An 18812-nucleotide genomic window follows, 5' to 3' on the forward strand; every position below is an offset into this window, starting at 1 on the left:
ATTATAAGCAGGTCCCTTTAAGGAGATCTCCATTATCTCAGTAACCTAGGTAAAGAGATCATTTATCTTGCAAATCTAATCATGTGAGTTTTAGTTAATATCAGAGTAAATTTGGCACCATTTTCCTAACTTCCTGGACATGTACATTGTCTGCATAATTCTTTAGAATCTTAGCAAATATATGCACTATCGATAAGATAAATAAGTTTCCAAATCTTAAAGTGTTTCCTTTGCCTGTACTCTCCAATGTAAATAATGCTTACCGTGGTGAGAGACTTCCTCTGGGTGAACCTCCCCTGCCAACAAGGCTGCGAGTATTATCTCCAAGATCTTGACCTGTAATGTAAATATTTCACAGCTGATAAAGTTACTCTTATTAGATAAGAGTTTTAAAGCTGCTGTATTTTAAAAATATATTAAACCTTAACTACTACCTGCAGTTACTACTAATGTGTAGATAGTTGAAGACTGCTGAACTGTAGCATGTAAGGCGTTGTCCTTACACATTTCTGTGGGTGTACCAGGCCATGGATTATGTTCAGTTCTTTCATTCCTTTCTGTTTTACAGCACAGAAGCGTGGTTTGCATTTGCAGTACCCTCCCCTCAGCCACTTTTAATTTCTACGGTGAAAGTAATGAATCACAGCTGTGGACAGCTAATCTGTATGCTTATCACAGCAAATCCTGATGCTTTCTTTTTTTAACACTTTTCATCCCAAGACAACTCATAAAATAGAAAATGCATAAAACCTACCACCGTCTAACAATTATATATTGGTTTAAAGATTTACTGAACATTTTATTGAAGTCCTTACTTTATAAAATTGCTACTATTTATAAGCAAGAACATAGGAAAGACTTTTGCTACAATGTATTAAAACAAACAAACAAAAACCCTCATTAAATAAATATAAAGAAATGTTTTGCTTGGAAGGACTCAAAAAGGTTATTTTCCCTATGGCCTCTCAGTAAAATAACCCTATCTGCCCCCTTCAAGGCTTCCCTCCCCCTTTTCTGAGTCAAATGACCTCTGACCTCTTAGAGGGCAAAGACATGACTGATCCATTCTTGGTAAACTGCTAAACTCATTCCCTTCCCCCAAACAGGCATGACTACTATGACATGTCAACAAATCCTTAAGGATGGAATGAAACAAAGCAAATCCAGTAGCTCATTAAAACTGGTCTCTTCTGCGATGTTACAAAATGTCAATTGGTAAATATTCACAGGATTATTAAACAGTGTAGAAGTTCTCTAACAGGATCTTTCTGCCACACAAAGTTGTGTGCGATGCAATTTCATGAATTATGCAAATAAAGGTTTAAACTATTCAAGACAAAACCCAGTGCTGTTACTTTCTTTGCAAAGAACTAAGAGAACTGAACACATCAATCACAAAAGTCACAGGAGACATTGTTGCATTCCTGCCTGCTGATGGCTCTGCTTAAACATTTACATTTCAGACAGTAAAAAATGCATAGCTATTTTGCAGTACAACAAAGAATTTACTTCCAACATGAAAGAACCATATACAGTCATTTAGGAACCAAATCCCCAACCAAGAGTTCACAAATAAAATTAGTGGTCATATTTTAAATAGCTAAAATCAGGAAAGCAGATGCTTTGAACAGTTCTCGCAAGCTTACCTGCTTGACTGTTTTCAGACTGAGCTATAAGTGCTGCCATTGCTGAATTAGGATTCAGCCTATTGCCATACATGTGGGATGGAGGCAAACCGAGGGAAGATCCAGGTAGGGTGTTTGCCTGTAAGACAACAATTAAAACTACAATCTTTAAAAAGTCTGGGAGAAAAATTCTTAATTTATTTTAAGGACACTTCCTTGTGAATTAAAATTAATTACTAGTATGTAAAATACTTAAAAGTCAATTAATATTTAAAAAGTAATTAACGATTTTCAATCAAGATTTGGGAATAAGGAAATATAATTGCAATAATTTCTGAATGTATTAAAGCGTAAATTGCTATTTTCACTGGTACATACATTAAACAAAAAGCTTCTATAAAAATTTTAAAATGTTAGTGTATGAATTGTTAGAAATCATTGAATTGTAACTTTTAAATGATTGGCGTACAACAAGTAGGATGTGTAGACTTGCTTACAATTCCTAAGTATGCAGCCAATGCCAGGACTTAGTGGCATGGTGACCATGCAGTTATCCTACTAATTATTTAATCTTATTAAACCATTTACAAAATAAGGGCAGGTAGACAACAGATGTCTCACAAATGCTTGGGTTCCTTACATCACAAGACGGCTGTGGAGGTCAAAAGGTTCACCTTCCAGCTCTATAGTTTAACTACACAGAGCCATATTTCCTTTGCTTTACTCTGTCATTAGTAAAACCTGCACACTATTTTGTTACTTCCTATTTTGATAGGCTTGGAAGCCTGGTGTTTTTTTGTTTTGTTTTGTTTTTATTTTAAAGAAAGCAAACAGCCATTACAAGTATGTTTTCTATACAATACGGGGCTCAACGAATCACAGTTTTGCCCTGACCCCATATAAGGAACTGTATTTTTGGCAGCTGGCCAGCTCTACTTACTGAAGAGCTCGTCAAAAGTTTGTATTCATTCATGTTGCTAACCACAATTCTGAAGGTCTTTGCTGGGACTTGTGCCAAACAAGCGAAAATGAACCCTTAAACAGATGAAGCTAAGGAGGCTGGCCAAAAACTTGCATAATCCAATGCAATAAAAATACCTTCCTCCCTTGGCTGTTTATAATTTCTCCCTTTCGAAGAACAGATCTGCCTTAAAACTGAGTTTTGGAAGCATACGATCACAAACAAAAATAATACTGCCGGTGCTAACAGAAGATATTTACATTAGCCTGAAAGAACACACTTTTTTCAGAATAAAAAATAGATTTTAAGTCTATGCTCTGGTGTTTACAGAAAAACAGATGCACAACCTGTAAGATTACATTAACAATAATCTTAGCATGAAGCTGAATACACAAATAAGCTTTTCAGAAGAAATGAAATGCTTATTTTTTTGAGATGTAAAAAAGAAGGTGAACAGCAGGGAAGTCAAGTTGCAGGACATTTTGACATATATAACTGCACACAAGAGACAAGAGACACATACTGGTTATTACAAGAAAAATATTACACAGTGTAAACTATGTCTCTGGAAAGAATCATACACTGCCATTAAGGTTTGGCTTTTAGCCAACGTATTAAACTTGATGAATGGACTTTTACAAATTCACACAACTGTTTCCAATGATGCTGTATTTACTATATACTGGTGAGAAATCATGACCAGTACTTGTATTCAAGTTTTTCTGTTGTTGAGTATATTGTTAGAATAAACAAACATAAAATGTAGGAACAAGAAATTCTGTAAGACAATTGTCATTTTAATAGATTTCTTTTTATAAGAACATAAATCACAAACGCTCACAGGTTCACCAAGTATGGAGAATCTGGCCCTTATTTCAAGGTTTGTAGAACATTTCCATTAGATTAAATCTGAAAAAGTTATAAGCCGTTTAAAATACTGTAAGTCTTTTCACTTACCTGTTTATGTGAATATGTCCCTGAAATGTAGTACATTAATTTCCACTAAGTTCAGTGACACTTACTGATGGAGGCAGGCAACACTGAACCATTCCAGCTGTTTTCCTCAATAAACACCTATAGCATGACTCCAAATCGACTAGCATTATTTGTTAGTAACCTTTCATTTTTCCTCTCATGCAAATAATAGGAATTACAAATTTCTGGTAAACACTTTCTCTGAAGAAAACGTTAATAAACAGAAAGTTAACCAAAGGTATTATCTGCGCCTACACTTAAAAAAGACAAGACCAACAAGGTAAAACGCGGTATATTCCAAATTTAAGTTTAATTGAGGCAGTTATAAATTATATTAGTGTATTTCTATCCTTTAATCAATGTGAATTATGTTTTATTAGTTTTTAATTTTTGAAAGTTCAAAGTGCTAGCATTTCAGGAGAGTGAGATTTTTAAAAAAATCAACTGAGTAGTGTACCTTTTTGACTTCTGCTGCAGAGATTGGATTTCCGCCCCCATTATTCTCATTCTATTTAATTCACAGCAAGGTTAATAAAACTAAAATAAAGTAGTATGTATAAGATTACAAATAAATGTATAATAGTGGCAGAACTGCCATAATCGGCAAAAACAAAACATGTTTAGTAGACTGAAATTAACAAAAAAATTCATAAGCAGAGCTAGATGAAATTAGTTAGAATGATCTACATATCTTGAAAGGAACACCAAGTCTCTGCTGAGAAGCTATTAAAGCGCAAAACAACACACATCAAAGAAATTAAATGTTTGCTATGTGGGTTGACATACCAGATCAAAAGGGTTGGCATGATTTGAACAATATTTAAGAGTCTGAGGTTTTTCACAAGTGGTGCTTCACTACCTACATATAAATCGTTGCTTACACTTTAACTAAAAGAATATTTTAAGACTTCCTGTGACGTAAGCTAGAACTACAGAATTCCTAGTGACATCACACATCTTATGCAACTCCTCTAGAAAAAGCTCACTTTAATAGAACTGCTCAAATAGCTGGTGGTAAAACTTAGAACTATATTCTTTTTATGAGGAAGGAAAACGTCAGGAATATGGATCTGAAAAGTATTACTATGTACGTGATGACTTCATCTGACAGGAAAGTAAGGAAGGTATTAGAATACTGCATTATTTAAAGGTGAAATAGGAGCTTCACATTTCACTCAGTTGAAACAGGCTGTAGCAAGCATTTATTAAAAATGCGCAATCATCCTGTCAATACACATTAAGGTCACAGGATTGAAACAAGCTCTAAAATGCATCACTTTTAAAGCTGTAGCATTCTTTACTTAAGCTGATTCTCTTTAACAGCCAACTTGCAAAACATGGCTGAAATGTACTTTTACAAAATTTAAATAATAACTATTTATATTTAACTAAATATTTATTTTTAATGCCCAGAAAACAAATCTTACTCAAAATGATTTCAACAGATAGATCTAAGCCTAAATTAGAGATATATTGTATTTTGATTTTATTTATGGAAAATTCAATAAAGGAGCAAAGCAACACAAGATGAAGATAGTTAATACACTATAATTCAAGGAATGATTGATTATAATAAGAAAAAAATGTGAATTCTAATTGGCCTCTGATGTATTTCTCCTATAGTAAAAAGGAAAGTCGTATATATTTTTAATTAAGTTTGAAAATTATTTGTACAAATCAACTAAATTGAATAAGTTACACAAATACCCTGTGAAATATTTTTAAGATCTCAGCAACACTGATGTTTCTTTGGAGTAAAGTACAAAAGTATTATTTTACATAAAAATGAACAGAATTTATTAGCAAAAAGTATTAGATTGTAGGACTGGAAATTAATTTAATTTTCCAGGAAAAAACAGATTCTTGCCTAAAAAAAGTTACATGGAGCCAATGAAAGAAAATCAAAGGGAATACAAGGAACCCAATAGTTAGCTATATAAAATTTTTATCAGAAAGGTCTTGATAATCTGAGAACCCATGAGTGTGCACATTCCCCTGTTTCTTTCAAGTTTTATGCCATGAAATATTTTCTGATAACAGGCCCCATTTCTGTCTGAGCTCCACACCAGTAAGGTTTTAATACTCAGCGTGTGATGAGAGATGAAACCAAGTGTGAACAACTTTCAGGTCCCATGAGTAGGCTGACTATTGAAGCTGTCAGGTTCAATTGCATCATTCGACATTATTCAATGCCCCAAACTGCTCCCTAATTGTTAGGGGCTTAACATATTCAAAACCATTGTTTAGGCTAATGCTGAAATGCCTACAGTTGAGTTTCCATAAAGAAGGGGGAGGGATTTAATTGTAGTTAAACCATTACTGAACTCTCCTTCATTCATGATAGGACAACAAGAATGGGCTGAACAACCAATTCCAAGACTGCTTCTTAATCGCTTTATATCTAATCAATACACTTCTTCCGTTTTGATTAAAAATATAATCATTGCTAATAGTTTCGTACCACAATATTTTGGTGATTCTTTAAAGTAAATGGAAGATAATTTCATTGCCTATTTTAGCCCAGAGATATTTGTCATTAAATGAGGGATGGAATTTTTCTTTAAAATAAAAATTATTTATTCTTACTTCTTACTTAAGTTGCCCATGTGCCTCAAATATGAACAGCAAAATAGTATATTAGGCCATAAAGTATGGTCTAATTCTGTTATTTTTTCACATTTTTAATGCAAGTCTTGTGACAGAAAATACTCATAACCATGTCATGATGTCCTGTTTTATATGAATTATAGCAACCATGCTGACCAGTCAATACTAATCATGTTTCAGCAAACTTTCTAAAGGAAAACACACTACACAAAACCATGTTGTAGGATTTTCAAAATACACAGTAATTAAAAATAAAGCGCATATTAGTTTTGTCTTTGATTTGGAAGACATTGCAAAATTTCTGGTACAAAAAGAATATTTCCATTTCAAGTACTGTAATCTAGATTTAACTGTGGAAAAGAAAGGGATAATAGAGGCAGCAGTTTATCAAGTTTCACGCAAAACTGGTATCTTGAAATGTGTAGATGTAGACTGATACCAGTTGAAATTTGCTTTTGGGGCTACCTGCTCTTTTCCCTTTTTTAAAAGGTATGATAAAACAATGTATGTGACTGTTATCCCTCTTGTTTTACAAATTTCAACAATAAATTTGGCACCAGATTATGATTGGCTCTCTGACAGTGTACGGGACCAGCTATAATTTCACTAGGCAATGAACCCTCTGTTCCGTGTTATTAGTGGCCCTACCCCTTCCAGTTCTGCTAGCTCCGCACCATACCATTTAAAGGGTGGTTAAATTGCTGCTGTAGCAGCATACACTCCCAGGGAAACCCAGAATAAATTTTGACTGAGTCAGACAGAATTACTTATGAGGTACTTGCTGCAATATATCACTTCTGGAACTCCTCACCACAAGTGAGGGATATGTTTTAAAGGCACAATCTTGAACTAAACTTTCTGTGGAAAAAATGCTCAGTCAAACTTTCTAGTGTTTTTCTCATAGCCAGAAACACAGCTGGTATTTGAAAACCAAAATTAAAAAAAAGGTTCAATGCAGTTAAATGCTTCAACATTTATTTCCTAGTGTCACCATATCAACATTCCAAATGCATGAAGTAATGTAGGACATATAATAGAAAGTGTCTACTGAACTGCTTTTGGACTGAAACTTGTGATTCCGCTGAAAACCCAAGGCCAACACATTCATTTGTCTTCTTTCAATTTTCATTCGGTTTTCACAACAAACATTAAAACAATGCATCTTATTGCTTCTTCAGTGCAAGAGCCTACAGCACTACTGGTGACTGAAGAGGGGACAGCACGAACTTCCTATAGCAAATCCCACTTTATCCAATCACTTCTATGTCTGCAGAAGGAAACAAACCAAACACCTACTGTAGCCTTTAGTTATTCCCGCTCTGAAAGAAATATCCTGGCCCTTACTCAAGTGCTTCAAAGCCTGTAAACTTTTCCATCAATGGCAAAACTACCATTTTATTAACTGGGCTGACCTATCCATAGGTCATAGGAAAATTTCAACAAGCAAGATTTTTCACTATTTAATTATTTGAAATAAAACAATTTGACTAGAGAATTCTATTAGAACATGCTAGACAAATGAAAATAGAAGAATCACAGAAGAAGTCTCATACTAATTTAGAAGTGAAAAAGACAACTTCTCAACCAAGAAGGACAATTCCATTGGTGTGTAAATTGAAATATAGATCAGGTTTTAAGTATATGCAAACCGTGAATATTCCTTCAGTATTATGATTTTAAATAATTAAACTACTATATTGATTTTTAGATCAACACAGAGAAGGCAAGTAATTTAAGTAACTGTAACCACGATGAAGATTCTAGCTATAAAAACAGATAACCAAATGCTGGTTTTAAGAGAAATCAATTGTTTTGATTAAATTTAGGCATAAATCTTTCAATTAAATGAAAAAAAAAAACCCTACCCTTCAAACAAAAGCACTCAAATACTCTCTCTGAGAGGCAAGAATGAATACAACTGGGAAACACAGTGGGATTTGAAAGGCAAAATGAAAAATTAATGGCACACCTACAGAAACTAATTTATACCTCTGCCCACTGTACAACAAGGGCACATCAAATCATTAAAAACCACAAGGGTAGAAGTTCTTCTATCTTCCAGTAATGTGAAACATCTATAATCTCAATTGTATTACTGGTTTACTGATCCCTTCTATGTTAACTAAACTGGATATTCTGTAAATTATTCATTAATTCAACTCTAATTGTTTAACAAATGGACAAATTAACTATAACAATATTTAATGTTGAAATATCACATAAGGGTACAAACTCTTTGAGAGTAGAACTTACACAATTTTTCAAAATGAGGGCCTACAGGTATAAGATTCTGGGGATTCACCATCTCCTTTACAACCTAAATAATGTTGAGCTTTCATTCAGAGTAAGATTCTGGATTCCCTTTTACGTCAATTTGTTTCCTATTCCTTCCACTTCACTACCTCATGGCAGTTAACCAATTTGATTGTGGTAATATCAAACTTAAAAGAAAATTAGTCTTCCTTAAAACCAAGAACCTATATATTGGAAATCCCAAATTAATTCTTTATCCTGGCTGGCACCAGACAGCAGGATTTGATTTAGCAATAAAATCATTATCAAAATTATATTTTGCAGTAGTCTTATTTTCTTAATGTGGGTATTCCAAAATCAACCAACTTGATCCAAGGTAACTACTAATGCTACAATGTAATTTAAAAAAAAACGTTATTCATAATTATTCCATAATAATATCAAAATATTAGTAATAATGAGTGAGCTGGTTTTTCAATAAACATTGGTATTTTAAATTCCTAAATAAAGCCCAGTACTCTTTGTTGTTATTCAAATGATGAAACAAACATCCACAATAACCAAGTCCAAGGAATAACTGCTCTCTGAAGGCTGCTTTCAAAATACACTACATTTTATATGTGGCCTGTAAGCACTTTGCATCAGAAATGAACTTTGAAGCTTGATACAAAGGATTCACTATACAAAGTGATGTACAATATTTTGAAAGTCACACCTACACATTCAATTTCACCTAAATATTTTTGTTTTCTTTCACTGCATATAGACTAGAAAATTTCACATTTTTCACATTCAATACCATCACTATTGTCTCAGGCAGCTAAATTGAAGTAGTGCTACATTCAGTTCAACCAAGAGGTCAATGTGCCTCAGTTGCCTGGAGACTGATGGTTGCTACAGCAGCACCAGATAAGCCAAGCTAAATAAGCTTCAGCTTGAAGGCAGAAAGCATTTACTGCTAGACTGAAACACAGATGCAGTTGTCTCAGCATGCAGCAGTGTGCAAAATCATGCAAGTGCCTATCAGTCTAGTTGCATGTTCATATAAATATGTGAAGTCCATCTTATTGAAACAAGAAGAAAATATAAACGGTAAAGATTTTAATTGGACCAAATACTGGATTACTTGCAACTATGATTCCTTTGTTCTTCTAGTTGAGTCACATGTTACAAGGAATTTTCCCTCTGGCTGTAAATTCCTCTTCCACACTACTCTTCCCCACACCCACACCCAAAATCCTCAGTCATAATGAACGAGAAGAAAAAGTCTTACCTAATTTTGCCTGGAAGTAATCAACAATTAATCAAAACAGGTTTGAAATAATGAACAAATAAATTCATACTGAAAATCTTATTAACATGACAGTTTTTTAACATCACCGACTTATGTAAAATCTCCTGAAGTTTAAATATAATTCGATCAGATAAAAATGTGTTTTGTTGTGTTTGGGAGGGAAGTCACTATCTTGCACTTTCATTTCCTCATAATGCAGAAATCCCTCCTCTCTCATTGTAGAGGGATGATGAGAAATACCTTCTAAATCAGTCAACATTACCTCCACTATAGAATGATACAAGGCATTCCCCCTTTACCTTAAACGCTCTCATCCCCTGAAGGCCTAGGAACTGAGGACAGAGTTCAGGACCTGACATCTGATTCCCCCATATGGCAGTGTTTTGGGCTGCCACTAGACATTCAGATCAGCCTGAATATTAACAATTTAATTTCCCAGATAAAGACTATGTCAAACTGGAGTTAAGGTTGAATACAAAGCAGTAATTTACGGGTAAAAACATGACAGAGATTTTATAGTTACACCAGAAACAAACACTACAAACACAGAAAATAAAGAGGAAAGGTTAAATTTAGAAGAAATCCAAACAAGTTTAGACATGGAAATGCACAGTTAAGGCACCCAAACCTTAACTCTGCCCTGCTGCGACGCTATACAAGAACCATACAATTATGATTACATTACAGCATAATAGTGTCTGTAATCCCAGATAAGATTAAAAGGATTTTAAAAAAAAATCTTTTGCTCATGATATTTCTGCAGGGTCAAGTTAAGGTTTGGGTGCTTTAACTGTGCTCTGTATTTCTACATGTTGACCTAAATTCTGGCTCTTCCTGTAGAGTAATAGCATTTGCTGACACCACCATATCTGGAAATATTGTTAGGAAAATAGAAACGTGAGAATTGCCATATTGGATCTATCAGTCTAGTCCAGTATCCTGTTTCTGACAATGGTCAGCACCGTATGTTCCAGAGGAAGGTCCAAGAACCCTCCTAATTTCTAATAGAGTTTGGCTTCAACCCTGAACTATAATGTGTAATCTAGCCTCTAAACTTTGTTAGCATTAATTATTACAACATTGGATATTCTTATTATCCATACCCATTTCTGAATCTTGCTAAATTCCTGATGTCAACAATTTCCTCTGGAAATGAGTTCCAAAGTCTAATTATATGTTGTGTAAAAAAGTATTTTTTAAAGTTTTGGGTTTGCTATCTTTTAATTGAATTGAATTTCCTTTATTCTTGTGTTATGAGACAGGAAGAACAGAGGGTTTTCTGGATCTTAGCTAGTTTTTGATCAATGTCAATACTTTGCTTCTCACCCCATGACTAGGAGCCTCTTATGAGGTACCTTGTCAAAGCTATTTTGAAAGTCTACATAAATTATGTTCACTGGTTTTCCTTTATCCACTACTTTGACACATTCAAAGCATTCTAACAGATTAGTGAAACATGATTTCCCTTTGCAGGAATTGTGCTGGTTAGACCCTATCATATCACAATTTCCAGATGTATTATTACTCTATTTTTAATTATTCTTCATACTGAAAGTAATATAAATCATCCTGAGAAAGACCTACACAGATGAAGGAAGTAGGCAGTTTAGTTTTAACATTAGCAAATGTTAATGTTTTATTTTGGATCTAAAAGTTATAAGGCAACATACACTATAATTTAAGTAAAAAACCCATAAAATATATTGAGAATGAAAGGATCATGCTCTAAACAAAAAGAAAAATTTGATATGGCTTGAGGTCATGATGTTCCTCACCTGGAGTACACCCCCCACTTCTCTGTAGTTTAAATCTAGAACTTATTAACTAATAATTTTCAATAAGAAAACTACTAAATTGATCCAAAACACGGGAGCTGTGAGTGCAGGTTGCAGAGTGGATATAGAAACTCTCCCTGGTTTCCAGGGCTTTGGATCAAATAAGGACACATCAGGATGTTAGTAAAAATGATCAAATTCAGGTTGAGGGGCATTTCACCTGTGCTTTTGGGCATTTACAGATGTAGAAATGAGCCAGTTTTCAAGCTCACTCAGGGAGGTCTTCATTGATTGAGATGGCCACTATCTTTATGCTGTAGCTCTAAAATATCAAACAAACAGGTTTGTAACCATGGAAATGACCAAGGAAGAGTTTCCACATTTGTTCTGCAGGAGTAGGATGCTAAGAGGACAGACTTACTTGAAGTCTAAGTGAGAGCTACAGTTCATTTGAGAATAGCAAATTACAAAGGGTTGGGAAGATAAGATTCCTATTTGTCTGACTAGCTTCTCCCAACGGAAGAAAAAAGGTCCAAGAGAATCGTGGCTTCCAAAGGCACAGTTTCCATGTATGAAAAATGAGACTAATCATTCGTGTAGTATGTGCCTATTTCAGACTCTGGATTTGGAGATGAATCATTAGGATGCTATTTTAGACCATGGTTACTGTGCCACAGACGTTCTCTATTATAGTGGATAATCCAAAGAGTGTCTAATCCTCATCTTCAGCCATCATTTGTGGTTGTGAATGATGGCTTGGGTTCAAATTGGGTACCTATTTAAATTAACATATAATTATAATACAAGGTTTCTGGAAACCTCCTAAGACCTTACTTATCCACCAAACCCCCACCTCACTCAATGCACAGAATGGACCTGCTCTGGGGATTATTCAGAGTTGTGGTATGAATGAGACTGTCATCTCATTTCAATCCTGCCTCTGCAATAGATCCTATGTAATGCCAGGCAAATCATTTAAACCAAGCTTTTCACAGGTGACCGCTAAGTGCATGTTCCTCATTTTCTGGGTGCCCAACTTAAGGTACCTAGAATTCTAAATGAAGTCAATGAGACCAGTGGTCTGAACAAATAAAGTTATATAAAATGCTATGGTCTCTGAAAAATCAGGCCATGGGCATTTCAAACTGGACACCCAAAATTAGTGGATACTTTTGACATTAGCGTCTCTGTGCCTTATTTCCCCATCTGTAAAATGGGAATAATGCCATCATTCCTCTCATAGGTGCTGTGACGATAAATTCATTAATTTATGTGAAGAACTCAGATGTTCAGATAAGCACCACAGAAACCCCCCCCCCAAGGAAATTAATTTTGTACTCAGAGCAGGAAATAAATGATGCAATAAATAATGCATGGGGCCACACACTGAATGATGAGAATAAAATGAAATATTGCATAGCTGCTCATTCAGTAAGCACTGTCCATCCTGTACATTAAATGAGACAAGGGCCCTGTGGAAAAAAATAGTCTGAGATTATGTAATTAAAGATATGCATATGCATAATGCATATGCAGAAAAGGGCCAAATTAAGGTTGCCTGGGCAACCTTAATTTTGGCATTTTCTAACTTCTGAGTGCTTGGCTTTGCAACCTTAATGCTCCTTCAGTGCATTTTCCCCTCTGTAATATTATACAAAATGACAATGAAGAACTCACTCTTCACCGTGTCAAAAATCTGTGCACAGCTTTGGTCATGGAGTATCATGCATTCAATCACTCCTTCACCCCTTCATCTGCCTGGCAAGGGCAATATATTAATGGGAACTCTGAGCTGAATCATAGAATATCAGGGTTGGAAGGGACCTCAGGAGGTCATCTAGTCCAACCCCCTGCTCAAAGCAGGATCAATCCCCAACTAAATCATCCCAGCCAGGGCTTTGTCAAGCCTGACCTTAAAAACCTCTAAGGAAGGAGATTCCACCACTTCCCTAGGTAACCCATTCCAGTGCTTCACCACCCTCCTAGTGAAAAAGTTTTTCCTAATATCCAACCTAAATCTCCCACACTGCAACTTGAGACCATTACTCCTTGTTCTGTCATCTGGTACCACCGAGAACAGTCTAGATCTCTTTGGAACCCCCTTTCAGGTAGTTGAAAGCAGCTCCCAATTCCCCCTCATTCTTCTCTTCTGCAGACTAAACAATCCCAGTTCCCTCAACCTCTCCTCATCACAACACTCATCATAAGAGGTGTCTCAAGCATTTTGTGATTACTTCCAGATTTGGGATGGAAGGGGGATCTCAAACACAGACCTCTTTCCCAAATGAGAGAACACACAATGCCTTTAGTACTGTTCCGGAGGAGGCAGACATGCTGGCACTTTCACAGATACCTTACAATACAACCTCAGAATTACGAACACCAGAGTTACGAACTGGAACTGGAAGTACGCAATCAGACAGCAGCAGAGACCAAACAAAACGAAAAACAAATACAGTACAGTACTGTGTTAAACATAAACTACTAAACAAATAAAGGGAAAGCAGCATTTTTCTTCTGCATAATAACATTTCAAAGATGTATTAAGTCAATGTTCAGCTGTAAACTTTTGGATGAACCCCCATAATGTTTTGTTCAGAGTTACGAATATTCCTGAGGTCTTCATAACTCTGAGGTTCTACTGCTGTACTTCTGGATGGACACAAATACTCCATGTATGTCTTCGGCTCCAATTACTTTATTACCAAGGTTTTTCAGGAAAATCAAATAGGACCAAGCCTGTGATACTAATAGTTTCAACTTGGACTTGACAGTTTTGATTCTGAAGGTCTTAGAATATTTTTATACAAAGAAGCCTATATGATATGTCTTACAAATGTTTGTATTAAAAAGAGATGTAAAGCTGCTACTTAGAGTTCAGATATTTAAAGTGGAGGTCCATTTTGAAAGAGCAATCCGGCACTCTTATTTAACTAGATCTCCTCAGACCCACCTTCTTTGAGGATAGTATCTGCCAGTTAATCTCCTAATACTGCCAAATACTCAAAGAAAGGTTACTCAAATAAAAATATACAACAACTCGTAGTAATTATGTTTGTACACTTCCCTCTACTAAAAAATTACAGAGTAGTGTTGCAGGTACAGAACGGCTACTATTTCCTCCTAAGAGATGGCTACATTTCAGCTGACTGATTAAGCCTATATAGAATTCTATTATTTTTTAAGGATGAAAGGCATTCTATACATTATTGAATCATGGCTTTTGTTTTCCATAGTTAAGGTTGAATTCAGTTTTGCATTTAAAACAGGGATTCAACCATTTTGTTATACAATACAGCATAGCTCCTCAAAATTACAGTACTTACAGTACTTAATTACAGTAATTACAGAAAAGAATTAATTTTCTGATAGTTTAGGAGTTAAAATTAATTTGAAAATGGTTGACTTAAGAGATTTAGCATCCTGTGTCAGACTTTTTTTTGTCCCAAGTCACCTTGCTAAAGAAATAGGATAGACTCCTCAAACTTCCCGTAGAGTTAACACTCACTGAAATCTGATGCATGGCTACACTTTAAATATTTTTTTTATTTTAGGATTAATAGGTTTTTTCCCTTTAATCATTTTTACCATTATTTTTCATAACTGAAATATTCTTCTTCAGCAGGATTGATGAATAATGTTCTGCTACAGACAAATCTATGAAGAACTGCCCTCGTTCAAAATGGCTGACATCTCCTACTGTTCTCAATTGGAGTGAAGCCGTCAGTTTCCCTTAATCAAAGACACACTTTCAAAATGTTGATGTCCTTCCATTATTCCCAATGCAAGTAAAGTCAAACTGCCCTCAGGGAAGATGGTGGCTCTTGACAGTAAAAGTGTTAAAAGCACCTGTGATCCCAGTCAAGACAAACCTTACAAGAAAGGTTAGTCCCCCTTACTAGGTTGTTATCTCTGAAGCTCAGTGATGAAAACCCCAGCTAATATGTTCATCCATTGTTGCTAGATGCAAAGCTAGATACAGGAAAGTGGGGGCAGCCTCTCTTCCCCAACAATTTTTTTTTAAATGAACTTTTGGGAGAGACGGAGCCATCCTCTCTCTTTCCAGCTCTCTGTGCCCTCTCACTAAGCCTGTGCCTGGGAATGAGAGAGAGGGGGAAGTGAAACCCTATGACCGTCCCTTTCTATATGCATGAGAGGCTGTGGACAAGGTGCAGGGAGGGGAAATGGGGAAGGAGGATCTTCCCTAAAGGGGCTGGAGTTGCAGCTAGTAGCTGTCTCTCTTCCACTTCTTTCCTTCTACCAGTTGCTCAGTTCAGGGCAGCACAGTAGGGAAGTGGGAGAAGAAAAGGGAACTAGGAAAAAAGCAAACAGAGTAGCTTGGAAGGAAGGAGCAGGGCTCATGCAAAAGCTTTAGAGGAAGGAAGAAGATTCACTGCTGCAACCATCCTGACCGGAGGAGTGAAGATAGTCTGCTGTGTAATATTCTTAAAGAAGATTACTTTCAGTTGCAAGCCACATTTTGTGAAGGATCATGGGTAAGGCTGTGTGTCTATCACGGAGGTCGCGGAAGTCATGGATTCTGTGACTTTCCGTGACTTCTACAGCGGCCACTGCAGCTGGCTCTGGGGCTGCCCAAGCAGCCTCTGGGCCAGATGCACTGGCTGCTGCTGGCACAGTCTCGGGACACACACTGGCACACACTCCCCCCCCACCGCGGCCAATGGGCACGGAAGCTTATTTCCTCACATTAACAGGAATCAAAAAACTTCTCATCAGAAAGTGAGAAGGAAAAATTGTGCCTGACTTTGGGATAAAGGAAAGACAGCAGCATGGTACATCCTACATAGTAACTTGCCACTGGATGAAGAATGGACAGCAATGACAAACAGACACACAGCAGATGAACCCTCAAAACACACTGTGTATACCTATCTTTAGTGGTCGTATGCATCTCTGACAGATACCTGAGGGGTCTGTCTTTTTCTTATATTTTGGTAACAGTTGAATAGCTTGTCATGCCAATAAAGTCTCATTGAATGTAAATGTATAGTACAAGGAGCAGAGGCCAAGCTAAGGAAAGCAATGGGGAGGTGTGAGATGGTATACCAACCCCACACTAGACCAGGAGGGGTTAATGAGGCCTGTGCGCGTAATCAGCTTTGCCTTCCAACACCTGCAGTAATTGTCAATCCTGGAGAGAGGAGGTAAAAGAGGAAAAGCCAAGCTTAATGGGGGTTGGCTGGGAGAGTGAAGGATGATCAGCTGGAGCTAAAACCCTTGGGGCAGGTAGGCCTGGTGCAGAACCTTTTTGTTTCTCAACTAGATTGGATCCCCTTTGTTTTGGATCCTGCAAGAGTCAGCTTGGGAAGAGATATGAGAAATGCCTACCTAAAGGCCACTGTAGGAAGCAGCCCAGGGAAACAGCAGAGAGTCTGAACGAACTCTGCTTCATTCAAGGTCTCTGGGCTGGAACCCAGCATGAAGCCGGGAGCATGAAGACCACAGAGCCAAGGGCTGGCAGTCCTAAACGCCTGAAGTTGGTCCAAACCTCTGGTGTGAGGCCTCCAGACCAGTGGCACATTGTACTTGGGTTCTCCCGGAACGGGCAGGACTAAAAGTGACCCGGCCAGAGGGCTGAGTTACAAGAAGCAGCAGACCACTGCAGGGCTGGAAGGACAGTCAGAACGAGATACAAAGGAGAGCCTGCTACACCATGCACAGCCACTGGAGGCATGGTGGCCAGTGAGTCATATTGTCTACAAATGGCAGCAGAAACGGAAAAGAGGTGGGGGAGGAGGGTGCAAGAGTTGTTCCAAGTGATAAATTTTCAAATAAACAATAAGTCTGGAAAGTTTTAGACATGTTCTGGTGAATTTTAAGTTATTTTCTCAATCTTTTTCTCTCACTCTTAAAAAAATAACTAAAACATTCACCAGAATGCACGCACAACTACTGACAGGTGAATGAATGGTGAAGCAGCTGATCAATAATTTTTATCTTTAATATTTAGGGCCCTACCAATTTCATGGCTGTGAAAAACATGTCACGGAGTGTGAAATCAGCCCTCTCCCATGAAATCTGATCTCCCCTGCTGCTGGGAGCCTGGGGCTCCTAGCTGCTAATCTAGCCATGCTGGGGAGGGACAGGAGTTGTCCTTCCCCTGCACAGCCGCTCTTGGTGGGGAGATCAGACCCATATCCAGAGGCAGCGCAGAAATGAGACTGAGACTCTCACTTGTGCACTGTGGCAGCCCAGGAGCTGGGCTCTGGGCTTTTTTTCCCCTCCCACTTCCGCTGCAGTTCCAGGTACTGAGCTCGGGGCTTTCGGGGCTTCCTCCCACAGCGGCTTCTGATAGGCAGGGGGCTTTTGCTCCTGGCAACAGCAGCCTGGGCTCTTTCCCCCCCCTTTCTGCTGCAGGTGCCGTGCCCAGGGCTTCCTCCATTGGGGGCTTCCGCTCCTGGCGGCTGCAGCTGGGGCAGCCTGGGCTGGGGGCTTCTACCCCCTGCTACTCCAGCCAGGGCAGCTCAGAACTCCTCTTCCCCTCCACCCCCTCACAACCGGGGCAGCCTGGGCTCTGGGCTTCTCCCCTCCCCTCTCGGCTTCTGCCGTAGCTCCAGGCGCTGAGCTCTGGGCTTCCTTCCCCGGCAGCTCCTCCAGGGGCTGTGGGCTTGCGCTCCTTCCAGCCTCGGCCAGGGCAGCCCGGGCTTGGGTGTCCACTCATGAGCTGCTCCAGCCAGGGCTCTGGGCAGCTGGGGCTCAGGACGTCATCCACCCCCGAGCCACTTCAGCCGGGGCAGCCCGGGCTCGGGGCATCCACCTCCAAGCCGCTTCAGCCGGGGTTCAGGGCAGCCCAGATTTGGGGGTTGAGCCCCCTACCATTCCAGCCGGGGCTGGGGGCTTTTGGCCCCCTGCCGCTCCAGCTGGGGCAGCCCGGGCTCGGGGTGTCTCCCCGCCTGCCGCTCCAGCCAGGGTTTGGGGCAGCCCGGGCTCGCGACTTCTCCCCCCTGCCGCTTCAGCCGGGGCTCGGGGCTTCTTTCCCTGTGGCTCCTGCAGGGGAGTGACCCGATAAGGGCTTCTACCCTGGGGCTTTTTCCAGGGCTGGGGCATTCATTTTTCCTAGGGGCTAGCAAATTGCCTGGGGGCACCTACCTTAATCTGTCTCTGGCATGGACTACAAGCTAGGAACCCTTGGCTGGGGTGCTCCCAGCAACATGGGGCAGATCCTACCCACACCTCCACCTCCGGGAACCTCCTCTAACTACTGGGAGGGTACTGCCTTCAGAGCCCAGCTCTGAAGACAGCATAGAAGTGAGGGTGGCAATCTTGGGAACCCCCCTACAACAACTTTGCAACCTGATCCC

At 38.5% G+C, this 18812-nt stretch overlaps 1 protein-coding gene across 20 annotated transcripts in view; it reads right to left on the bottom strand.

The window, feature by feature from the left end:
- The window catches only part of MLLT10 (MLLT10 histone lysine methyltransferase DOT1L cofactor), a 231308-nt gene that overhangs the window by 17949 nt on the left and 194547 nt on the right, over nucleotides 1–18812 (bottom strand). For all 20 annotated transcript variants that reach the window (XR_010598232.1, XR_010598233.1, XM_005302764.5 and 17 more), the window contains 2 exons: nucleotides 1647–1764; nucleotides 264–336 (listed from right to left, as the gene is read on the bottom strand). Coding sequence is in view for 18 of the 20 variants with exons in the window: in XM_005302764.5 (XP_005302821.1) it covers nucleotides 264–336; nucleotides 1647–1764 (191 nt within the window). In the remaining 2 variants the exon portion in view is untranslated. The remainder of the gene's footprint in view (nucleotides 1–263; nucleotides 337–1646; nucleotides 1765–18812) is intronic.

The sequence above is a fragment of the Chrysemys picta genome, chromosome 2 (assembly GCF_011386835.1).
Source record: "Chrysemys picta bellii isolate R12L10 chromosome 2, ASM1138683v2, whole genome shotgun sequence".
NCBI lineage: Eukaryota > Metazoa > Chordata > Testudines > Emydidae > Chrysemys > Chrysemys picta.